The sequence below is a fragment of the Podarcis melisellensis genome (genome assembly GCF_964234715.1).
Source record: "Podarcis melisellensis genome assembly, chromosome: 10".
NCBI lineage: Eukaryota > Metazoa > Chordata > Lepidosauria > Squamata > Lacertidae > Podarcis > Podarcis melisellensis.
The window spans coordinates 71,217,983-71,230,159 of record NC_138542.1 but is presented as its reverse complement, the minus strand read 5'-3'; the positions used below and the strand labels follow the sequence as shown (position 1 = coordinate 71,230,159).

The following is a 12,177-nucleotide window of genomic DNA, read 5'->3' as shown; positions in this document are numbered from 1 at the left end:
ATCTATCAGCAATATCCATTTCCACAACAGCTAGCAAAAGTGTTTAAAAATTAAAAGAAATACCATCTAAGGTCTTGTTTTCTGTTAACTCTCTTGGTGTTAATCAGTTGACTTTGTTGCGGTGGTTATTGATCATTTTTTCAGTGCCATCCTTGTACAGGGTATACTCTACCCTGATGGCAAGGAATAATAGATATGCAGAAATATGACTCCCTGCCTCCTAGCACATTTGCACAGTGGATGTTTTTAAGATTCATTTCAGCTGGGGCAGAATCAGGAGGTTTAAACAGAGGCTTCACATAGGTCCGGGGTCAGCAAACTTTTTCAGCAGGTGGCCGGTCCACTGTCCCTCGGATCTTGTGGGAGGCCGGACTATATTTTGGAAAAATATAATAATGAACGAATTCCTGTGTCCCACAAATAACCCAGAGATGCATTTTAAATAAAAGCACACATTCAAAAACACCAGGCAGGCCCCACAAATAACCCAGAGATGCATTCTAAATAAAAGGAAATATTCCAATGTAAAAACGTGCTGATTCCCAGACTGTCTGCTGGCCGGATTGAGAAGGCGATTGGGCTGGATCCGGCCCCTGGGCCTTAGTTTGCCTACCCATGACATAGGTGTTCTGGCAGAGGCAAAGCGAGCGACTTTGGGTCTGGAAAGCCCAGGCTGGGGAAGCGAATACTAACTTTCTTGAAAACTTGTGTGTGGGCAGCTGGGAAGAACAGACTCCCCTTGGAGAGAGGGAGACGCCTGTTCTTTTTCTATTGGACCCGAGTCCAAGTCTCCAGGCCTTTGTGTCAGGACGGAGTGGCGAAGCCCCGCGCTTCTCTGGAAAGGGATAGGATTCTCAGGGCAATAGGTGGCAGCACAGAAACAGCTCTTATTCCCAGAGACGCCGGCATTTGCATTTGAAAGGCCGGCTGGAAACTGGTTGTTTTGTTTTGGGAGATTTCTGTCCCTGAAAATTCCATCCGATGCATCAAAGGGGGTTTCAGAAGACAAGCCCCTCATTGTCTCGGTGAAAGCGGGCACCTTCCACCTTGCCTAATGTACTTGCTTCCTGTTCCGAGCATGTGAAAATACGAAGTCGCTGCCTCCTGCAATTGAGTCTGGCCCCAGCCTGTTCCCTGCCACGTCGGCTGAATAGAATAACCAACCAACCGCTAGCTGCCACCTCCTTTCCCCAGTACCATTTATTCTTTGTGAAATACATTTACAATGTAAATACAATACAAATACAGTGGTACCTTGGATGTCGAACTTAATCCGTCCTGGGAGTCCGCTTGACTCCCGAAACCGTTCGAAAACCAAGGCGCAGCTTCCAATTGGCTGCAGGAGCTTCCTGCATGGAAGCGGAAACCGCGCCGGACGTCTGGCTTCCGAAAAACGTTCGCAAACTGGAACACTTCTGGGTTTGCGGCGTTTGGGAGCCAACTCATTCAACAACTAAGCCGTTCGAAAACCAAGATACCACTGTACAGTGGGACCTCTGGTTGTGAATGGGATCCGTTCCAGAGCCCTCTTCACAACCTGAGCAGAACGCAACCCATGTCTGCGCTTGCATGGGTCATGATTTGCTGCTTCTGCGCATGTGCGTGACTTCATTTTGAGCGTCTGCGCATGCGCGAACAGCGAAACCCAGAAGTAACCTGTTACTTCCGGGTTGCCGTGGGACGCAACCTGAAAACGCCCAATCTGAAGTGTCTTTAACCCGAGGTATGATTGTACTAACATAATCCAGCAACAGCTGCAGACTCAAGTTTGAGAAACACTGTCTTGGACTCTCCTGAGAGCCAGTGTGGTGTAGTGGTTAAGAGCAGTAGTCTCGTTATCTGGGGAACCGGGTTCGCGTCTCCGCTCCTCCACATGCAGCTGCTGGGTGACCTTGGGCCAGTCACACTTCTCTGAAGTCTCTCAGCCCCACTCACCTCACAGAGTGTTTGTTGTGGAGGAGGAAGGGAAAAGAGAACGTTAGCCGCTTTGAGACTCCTTAAAGGGAGTGAAAGGCAGGATACCAAATCCAAACTACTACTCCTCCTCTTCTTCTTCTTCTTCTTCTTCTTCTTCTTCTTCTTCTTCTTCTTCTTCTTCTTCTTCTTCTTCTTCCTGCCTGAGGCTCTAGTCGTTCCTGTTGCTCGAGATGCCATTGACTTGACTTGGGACTTCTTTGTATGCAAAGTGTGGGTTCTCCCCCTTGACCTGCAGAGTTGCACCTTTGGGTAATTCAGGTAGACAGGCTCCCCAGGAACTGAACCCGGGGCTTTCGGCATGCAAAGCAAATGCTCCACCCCTGAGCCACCGCCCTTCCGAAACAGGCACATAAGAAACTGACTTACACCCTTTGAAACCCATTGGTCCATCTAGCCCAGGATTACATACACTGACTGGCTCCCTCCTGAGGCTCAGGCAGAGAATCTTCTCAGCCATAGCTGGAGATGTCATTGGGGATCAAGCCAGAGACCTGCTATGAAATGCTCTCCCCATGGAGATGAAAGAGGTGGGGACATTATACCATATGTGGTGGGGGTGTAAGGCGGTAAGACAATTTTGGAACAAGCTGCAGTGATACCTCGGGTTAAGTACTTAATTCGTTCCAGAGGTCCGTTCTTAACCTGAAACTGTTCTTAACCTGAAGCACCACTTTAGCTAATGGGGCCTCCTGCTGTTGCCGCACCGCCGGAGCACAATTTCTGTTCTCATCCTGAAGCAAAGTTCTTAACCTGAAGCACTATTTCTGGGTTAGCGGAGTCTGTAACCTGAAGCGTATGTAACCCGAGGTACCACTGTACATGAGGAGATCAAAAAGATCCTCGGGAGCTCTATTTCAAAAAAACCAGAGTCATACTTATTGAGTTTATTAGCAAACAACATACCCAAGGACAAAAGGAATATATTTTTGTATATAACCGCAGCCGCAAGAATACTTATGGCAAAATATTGGAAAACAGAAGAAGTACCACAAATGACAAGTTAAGATTTGTGAGTTTGCCGAGATGGCAAAAATGACTGCAGCAATCAAGGGCTGCTCCTATCAAAAATTCTATACAGAATGGGAATAAATGAAGAAATAAGGTGTTAAAGCAGAACTCCTAATAGGCAATTGTTAAGCGTGTAAGGACAAAAGAAGTAATTATAATTTATTAGTTTTCATGTTATTTTGTTAAAGCAACTAGAAAAAAAATATGTTGGGAAGATGTCACACAGGTGAAGGGAAGCAGTGGAGAGGAGGGGAGGGTAAAAATAAAAAAGAAGAAAAAAAGAAAACCCCCTCCCATCGCCCCTCCACGTACCAAAATCCTGGCATTGAGAAATGCACCCAAGCTGACCCAGAGATGGAAAGAGGCCAGAGTCTCAATCAGAGAAGAATGGCTGGTTGAGATGGTGGATGATGCCGAAATGGCAAAAATGACCAGAAGAATCAGAAATCAGGAAGACCAAAAATTTAATAAGGAATGGGGGAAATTTATAATTGACCTTAAAAACCACTGTAAGGCAGATAAAATGGTTAGTAGGGTTGGAATAACACTTGTTGTTTAATGGTGGATTTTGGATACAATGGAGATTTGGATTACAGTGGTACCTCAGGTTACATACGCTTCAGGTTACATACGCTTCAGGTTACAGACTCCGCTAACCCAGAAATAGTACCTCGGGTTAAGAACTTTGCTTCAGGATGAGAACAGAAATTGTGCTCCGGCAGCACGGCAGCAGCAGGAGGCCCCATTAGCTAAAGTGGTGTTTCAGGTTAAGAACAGTTTCAGGTTAAGTACGGACCTCCAGAATGAATTAAGTACTTAACCCGAGGTACCACTCGGGTTATAAAAGTTTATTATAAAAATTGCAGGAGGAAATGATTAATAATACGACCCACGAAGAGGAGGGGGGGAAGCACTGGAGATTCTCTGGAATCTTGTTCTTATGTTGTATGTTGGATATGTGATGGTGAAATTCTTATTTGAAAAACCAAAGAGAGAGAGAGAGAGAGATGCACCTAAGCAGGAACGGTCCCTGGATACTTTCTCAGAGGGTGCGAGTTCCGTCATGCCTCTCTCGTCTTCTCCGTCCCACCAGGTGGAGCAGAACTGGGCAACGCTACAGGGCGGAGAGATGACGATCCAAACTACCCAGGCCTCAGAAGCCACGCAGGCAGTGGCATCCCTGGCAGAAGCGGCGGTGGCGGCATCGCAAGAGATGCAGCAAGGGGCAACAGTCACCATGGCCCTCAACAGGTATTGAGATACTGTCGACAAACTGGGCACGTGGGGTCTTCATTGACGTTTGGGTGCTGGGCCGGTTTGGTGAAGGCCAATGGCTCCTTGCTACCTAACCTCCCTTTAAATTAACTTGCAAAAGAAGCAAAGTTATAGCTGGAATTGGCCAAAATGCTCATGAAATCTCACCTTGGGTAGTTTTGCAAAAGGTCAAGTCTCTTTTAGCCAACAGTAGAGCTGTTTTTGGGGGGATGCGGGTGGCGCTGGGGTCTAAACCACAGAGCCTAGGACTTGCCGATCAGAAGGTCGGTGGTTCGAATCCCCGCGACGGGGTGAGCTCCCGTTGCTCGGTCCCTGCTCCTGCCAACCTAGCAGCTCGAAAGCACATCAAAGTGCAAGTAGATAAATAGGTACCACTCCGGCGGGAAGGTAAATGGCGTTTCCGTGCACTGCTCTGGTTCACCAGAAGCGGCTTAGTCCTGCTGGCCACATGACCCGGAAGCTGTACGCCGGCTCCCTCGGCCAATAAAGCAAGATGAGCGCCGCAACCCCAGAGTCGGTCACGACTGGACCTAATGGTCAGGGGTCCCTTTATCTTTACCTTTACCTAGAGCTGTTTTGGGATTCACGAGACTCGGCGAGTCTGCTTTTAAGAGGCCCTCTTCTAAGAGAGTTCTGCAGTTCTGAAGCACGGCGCAGCATTCGTTCGCTTGCTTCCCTCCGGGAAGGCAGGGCGGCTGGTGACAGAAAACACCCCAGCTGAGAACAGCGATAAAATACCATCAAAGCATTGCACCGTTTATATTTCCCTCCTCTTTGTTAATAGACCCCCAAGGTGATGGGGCAACAGGCTCTCGAGCTTGCTTGAGAAAACTTAAGGATCGGATGAGAAGGATGGTGGGGTAGCCAAATACCTGCGTCTTCGCTTTTATTTTTATTTTTTTGATTTTTTTTTTCAATACAGAATCATAACAAAAATTACAAACATTGAATCCAAAATAGTACTATACAGACAAAAATCCCCGGAACATATAAAAAAAAAAACAGAAAAGGAAAAAAAAAAAGGCAAAGGAAACAAAACTAAACTAAACAAAGACGAAAAAGCACACATCTACAGACCGAAACCATATCATTACATACATAAACACAAATTGACTTCCTTCCTTTGTTCTAAGACCTCAAAAAATTTACTCTTACTGTATTGTTGTGTCTAATTAGATTACTTCCATCTTTGTGCTTTTTTACACCATTTTTCTTATCTGCGTCTTCGCTTTTAAAGGGATTTGGTTACGAATTTCCCATTTATTTGCTTATTTATTAAGTGCTCATTTGACTATGTTAGCACATCACCAGCGGCAAAATGCCCTTGACAATAGCCAGGTGGCTGCTAGCCACGACAGGAGCGTAGTGTGGGGGAGCTGAGGGGGTCGTTGCCACGGGTTCAGTCTTTTGGGGGGCACATCAAGGCGCCCCACCCTGCTGTGAGCTGTTGCATCCTTCTCACAGTACCCTGCGGCCAAGGAGGGCACAACAGGTGTTCTCCCTGACCTCTGAGCATCCTGAACAGCACACACACACAGTCTGAATGTTGTCACCTGTGGCGATGGGCCGTGGGGTGCCCTGCCTCTCCACTGACTCCGCAATAACATTCAATATCAGACCTCTGTTGCTTTCGAAGCTGATTCCCTCGCCAACACACACACAAACCAGCTTGGCTTCTAAGCCTCAGATGCGCAGGAGGACTGGCTTGGGGTATCGGCAGGAAAGGCTGCTTTGCTGTGGGGAAATGGTTCTGATGGCAGCGGATTTAATAGCGTCCCCCGAGGGTTTGTTAACAAGCCTCCAAGCGCCTGAGCTGACTCAAGCAGTCCTTGTGCGGGAGTGAGGCGATGACTGGACCGGGAGCGAACAGGATTGCAGCCGACAGATACGGAAACCAGAGAGAAAAGGCATTGTTCTTTCCTATTGCAGACTAATAGTCGCAGTGGTATTATATGCTACACCCAGAATGGCTGCGTGCAGAGGTTCAAATAATAAAGTTTTTATTACATTCATACCTTGGTTTTCGAACAGCTTAGTTCTTGGACATTTTGGCTCCCAAACACCGCAAACCCGGAAGCAGCTGTTCCGGTTTGCGAACTATTTTTGGAAGCCGAACGTCCGACGGGACTTCCTATTTGGTTTCCGAACATTTTGGAAGCTGAACGGACTTTGGAATGGATTCTGTTTGACTTTCAAGGTACGACTGTGCTATATTTATTTATACCCTGCCTTTTCCCCCTGACAGGGGCTCAAGACAAATAAAAGATGAACTGCTATAAACATGAGGGCAAAACATTACAAAACAAGAAAATATTAATAGAATTGTATATGTATGCATATAATTCTGTTAACGTTTGCTTGTTTTTTGTTGATTCCACCCCCAAGGCCTGTTGGAAGGAGAAGGGCTTCCCCTCTGGCAGAAGGACAACAGGGAGGCAGCCAATCTGGCTTCTCCAGGGAGGGAGTTCCAAAGTCTGGGAGCAGCCACGGAAAAGCCCCGCTTCTGTGTCCCCACCACATTCGCCTGTGAAGGCGGTGGGACCAAGAGAAGCCCACTCTTCAAAGAAGACTACCCCATTTGCAAGAGATCAATATCTCTGTGTGGCAGCTCTTGCACTGTGGAACTCCCTGCCTATTGATAGCAGGCAGGCACCTTCACTCTGCTCTTTTCTGTGTCTGCTAAAAACATTTTAGTTCAGACCAGCCTACCCAGACATACAGGGGACGCGGGTGGCGCTGTGGGCTAATCCACAGAGCCTAGGACTTGCCGATCAGAAGGTTGGCGGTTCGAATCCCCACAACGGGATGAGCTCCTGTTACTCGGTCCCTGCTCCTGCCAACCTAGCAGTTCAAAAGCACGTTAAAAGTGCAAGTAGATAAATAGGTACCACTCCGGCGGAAAGGTAAACGGCGTTTCCGTGCGCTGCTCTGGTTCTCCAGAAGCGGCTTAGTCATGCTGGCCACATGACCCGGAAGCTGTATGCCGGCTCCCTTGGCCAATAAAGCAAGATGAGCGCCGCAACCCCAGAGTCGGCCACGACTGGACCTAATGGTCAGGGATCCCTTTACCTTTACCCAGACACACAGTCCAACCTTGGCTTACGTTACCCTCGGGTAACGTAAATTTCGGGTTGCGAAAGCAGCAAACCCGGAACGGGTTTCGCCGCATGCGCAGAAGCACTGTATTGTGCCGTGCACCTGTGCAGAAGCGGCACTTCCGATTGCAGAAACCGCGGGCTCTGGAACAGATCCTGTCCGCAACCGAAGGTACCGCTGTATTGAGTACGGATGAATGTTTTGAGCTGCTTTTAGCTTACTGTCGATTTTATGTTTCGAATGATTTGCACAGTTGCTTTTACAGATTTTTTTAAACTGATGATTGTATTGTTTTATTCTCTTCGTAAACTGCTTTGAAGGAATTTTTTTTTTTGACAACCAGGCAGGGTATAGATTTTATGAAATAAACAAAGAAGATGCTTTGGTGGGGATATTCTAGTGGGTCCTGACTTCTGCAGGGCTTTTGTGAACACAGACATGTTCCCCATCATCTCTCCAACTTTGCCTGTTACCTTGAGTCAGGAATACTTGTTTTTTTCAACTTCCCAGGGCTAGAGGTTGAGCTTGGACTCCTGTCCATGCCCAGCACATGTTTCATTGCGCGCTCTCTCTCGTTTTGGTAATCTCTCCTCTCCTTGCCTTGCAGCGAAGCAGCCGCCCACGCCGTCGCCACGCTTGCAGAAGCCACCCTCCAAGGTGGAGGCCAGATTGTCTTGTCCGGTGAAACGGCAGCAGCGGTCGGCGCGCTCACCGGGGTTCAAGATGCGAACGGTAGGCCGATGCAGATATGCAATTGCGTTTCTTCCTGATTCCTTTGTGAACTCGCTCGAACTGATGGATGGGGTTGCAAAGTCTCACTGGGCCCAAAGAAGGCGGTTCCCAGCCAGAGCAGTAAAATCTACCCGCTCTGTCGTTTACTCGCCTCAAAAGGAGTAGCTGCCTGAGTTGTTGGGCCCTCAGAATGCAGGAAAGTTTGCAGAACTTCACTTCTCCATTTTATAGGCCCCTCTGCTTCCTTCCCGCCCAGTGGCGTAGCGTGGGGGGTGCAGGGGGGGCCGGCCGCACCGGGCGCAACATCTGGGGGTTAGGGTTAGGGGGCGCAAATCCACGGGTTAGGGGGCGCAAATTACTTGCCTTGCCCCGGGTGCTGACAACCCACGCTACGCCACTGTTCCCGCCCCCCTACATTTTGCATCAACTGAGAATGTGGCTGCAGGACATGGGTGGAGCGACTCAACTCAGGTCTTTGCACACAGAGGTACCAGATTCAATCCCACAGCTTCACTGGGGGAAAAAGGTCAGGTTAGCAGGTGACAGGAAAGACCTCTGCACAAGGTCTCTGCACTGAGGTCCAAGTCCGAGGGCCTCCTAGGGGTTCCCTCCCTGCGAGAAGTGAAGTTACAGGGAACCAGGCAGAGGGCCTTCTCGGTAGTGGCACCCACCCTGCGGAATACCCTCCCATCAGATGTCAAGGAAATAAACAACTATGTGACTTTTAGAAGACATCTGAAGGCAGCCCCATATAGGGAAGTTTATAAAGTTTGATGTTTTATTATGTTTTTATATGTGTTGGTAGCTGCCCAGAGTGGCTGGGGGAACCAGTCAGATAGACAGTGTATAAGTTGTTTATTATTATTATTATTATTATTATTATTATTATTATTATTATTACAGTGGTACCTCTAGATGCGAACAGGATCCGTTCCGGAGCCCCGTTCGCATCTAGAAGCAAACATAACTAGCGACGGCACGTCTGCGCATGCCCATGTCGCTTTTCGCCGCTGCTGCGCATGCGCGTGACGTCATTTTGAGCGTCTGTGCATGCGCAAGCGGCAAAACCCGGAAGTAATGCGCTCCGTTACTTCCGGGTTGCCGCGGAGCACAACTCGAACGCGCTCATCCCGAAGCACATTCAACCCGAGGTATGACTGTATTATTATTATTATTATTATTATTATTATTATTATTATTATTATTATTATGTATTATCAGACTTCAGGGGCACAGCCCAGCCAAGCAAAAACCCTCTAGGAAGTGTGGAAATCAGGGCTGGCAAGATAGGCCCTAGGAAGAGAGAGCATGCCTGGGCCAACAGTTTGCTTCAGTGTAAGGTGGTTCCGTACGGTTCCCTGTGTGGCGTAGACCTGAGCATCCCTCATGCTGTTTACTCCGTTGGGTTTCCCGCTCCGGCCTCAGAGCCGGTAACCAAGCATAGAAATGTACGCGGTCTCTCTGCTTGCTTAATTGCTGCTTTTCTGCTCCCGAGAGCCCAGGCCCCTTGCAGCTGGTAAACAAGTCACTTGCGACGCGTTCAGCACAGCGTTCCAAAACCTTCCTCCTTCCTTCAGCAGGGCAAACAGTTCTGAGGCTGCTTGGCTGCTCCAGCCCTGCCCTGCCCAAAGAAGACTTTCTTGGCAACTACTGGGTCTTGCAAAGTGGGACTCTGGCAGGTCTGCAGAACCACAGAGCGTTCTAGCAAGGCTGTTCTGCTTTCTGCCCGGGGGTGCAGGTGTTCCTAGCCCATCTAATGGGCTCCTACGCAAAGAGGATTTTGCAGCCATTGAGAGCCTCATCCGCAGGAGCTGGGGCTGCTAATAACCAGCACTTCGAATTTCACCCTGCAGCAAATTGCCATTCAGTGCTCCAAGCCGGGACAGCAATGGTTCTGAATTCTAGCTGCTGGAAAGCACCAGAGGGGAGAGTTTCTCTTGTGCTTAAATCCTGCTTGCAGGCATCGGCTTGGCTATTGCAAGAAGAGGATGCACAGTGCGTAGGCCATTGGCCTCATCCAGCGGGCTCTCTTTATGTTCTTACGTAACGGCTAGAGGGCTGGTGGTTGCTTGTTCTCTCAGACCCAACTTGTGCCTGAAGCTGCTCTGACCTTGGTCTGCGCTCAGAATCACAGTAGAGTTGGAAGGGACCCCGAGGGTCATCTAGTCCACCCCCTGCAACGCAGGCATTATTAAGTTATTGTAGTGCCTAAATCCCCACTGCCTTACATCTTGCAGCTCCTGTTGCCCCAGAGGAAGTGGGGAGCGAAGCCCCTGCTGACCCCGTGAACCTCACATGGGGCGTCCCCATGGCACACTCCTACATCATCTGGCCCGCAGGAAACGGCATGGAAAGGACCTTGGCATCCCTTTTAAGCTAAGGATTGAGACGGGTTGGACAGAGCTGCCGGTCCCAATCCCCCTCCGAGCCCTTCTGCCTCGCTCACCCGTTCAGAAATGACATGGTTTCTTTTCCAAGAGGGTTGGCACACTGGTCAGATATTGCCAGCTTGAAGAAGGCCTGTGATTTGACCTTGGTCAAATACTGTCACGTATTCTGAGAATGCCAACTTATTGGTGGCAGCTCAAGGGTTCCCCCCAAGTTTTGTGATGATGCCCATATCTTTGCAATGGCAGGTATAGGGCCTCCGCCCCACATCCTTGCAGCAGTCAGGAGCAGATTCAGCATTATATGAAAGCTTCTCTTTCTGATCACCGGCTAGAACGGCTAGTGGCTCCTGACAGGGGTGCCAGCCATCTTCAGATGCAAATGGCCACCCCCTGACTCCCATTTTACTCACTGCAGGGAACGCAGGCTGCTCTCCCCTTTGCCACGTGGGTCTGCCTTACATCGGCCTGGAAATATCTTTCAGCTTTCAAAACGTCAATTGCATTGTTTCGCAGTAACCATTAATGGCTTTGGGGTTCTTTTTTCTTGTAATTAGTGTGAGCATCAAAATCTGTAGATGATGAAAGTACCCTCTCTTTTTTTGTTGCTGTTGTTGTAATAAAGTGAATGCTTGAAAAATATTTGACCATTATTTGACCAACGTTTGAACAAGCCAGGTGACCAAGTCTTTCGAATTCTTCACATACCCAGCTCTTGACATTCATGATAAAGGGGGTTGCATTGCTGGCATTCTGCCCTGCCCCCTTTCCAGCCCCATGCCATTTCTTCTCCCCTAAGTAAAGGTAAAGGGACCCCTGACCGTTAGGTCCAGTCGTGGCCGACTCTGGGGTTGCAGCGCTCATCTCGCTTTACTGGCCGAGGGAGCCGGCGTACAGCTTCCAGGTCATGTGGCCAGCATGACTAAACCGCTTCTGGCGAACCAGAGCAGTGCATGGAAACGCCGATTACCTTATCGCCAGAGTGGTACCTATTTATCTACTTGTGCTTTGAGGTGCTTTCGAACTGCTAGGTTGGCAGGAGCTGGGACCGAGCAATGGGAGCTCACCCCATCGCGGGGATTCAAAACACCGACCTTCTGATCGGCAAGTCCTAGGCTCTGTGGTTTAACCCACAGCGCCACCCACGTCCCTTCTTCTCTCCTACCATTGCTCTAATTCTGGGTGGCATTAAGAGTTCGGTGCCTCTGACTAAGCTAGGCTGGGAGCTGGGGAGCCCTTGGGAGCATTGGGCCATGTAGTGTTCTTACCTGAAGTATACCGAGTATACCTGAAGGAGCATCTCCTTCCCCATTGTTCTGCCCGGACACTGAGGTCCAGCTCTGAGGCCCTTCTGGCGGTTCCCTCACTACGAGAAGCAAAGCTACAGAGATCCGGGCAGAGGGCCTTCTCGGTGGTGGCACCCACCCCGTGGAACGCCCTCCCGCCAGATGTCAAAGAGATAAACAACTACATGACATTTAGAAGACATCTGAAGGCAGCCCTGTTCAGGGAAGTTTTTAATGCGTGACATTTTAATGTATTTTTAATGTTTGTCTGAAGCCGCCCAGAGTGGCTGGGGAAACCCAGCCAGATGGGTGGGGTACAAATAATAAATTAGAATTACATAACTGGCAGATCGCTTTCCCTTCGCCGGTGAGCAGGCAGAACTAGGAGACTCTTTGCAATCGCACGGAACGCAAAT

The 12,177-nt window shown here is 49.1% G+C and overlaps 1 protein-coding gene across 5 annotated transcripts in view; it reads left to right on the top strand.

Annotated features, from left to right (window-relative positions):
- The window catches only part of NRF1 (nuclear respiratory factor 1), an 82,984-nt gene that overhangs the window by 50,574 nt on the left and 20,233 nt on the right, over positions 1-12,177 (top strand). For 4 of the 5 annotated variants that reach the window (XM_081927143.1, XM_081927144.1, XM_081927145.1 and 1 more), the window contains 2 exons: positions 4,079-4,236; positions 7,964-8,088. In XM_081927143.1, coding sequence (XP_081783269.1) covers positions 4,079-4,236; positions 7,964-8,088 — 283 coding nt within the window. Of the gene's footprint in view, positions 1-4,078; positions 4,237-7,963; positions 8,089-10,325; positions 11,116-12,177 lie in introns of those variants that run through there. The other variant, XM_081927146.1, reaches the window with a different exon arrangement.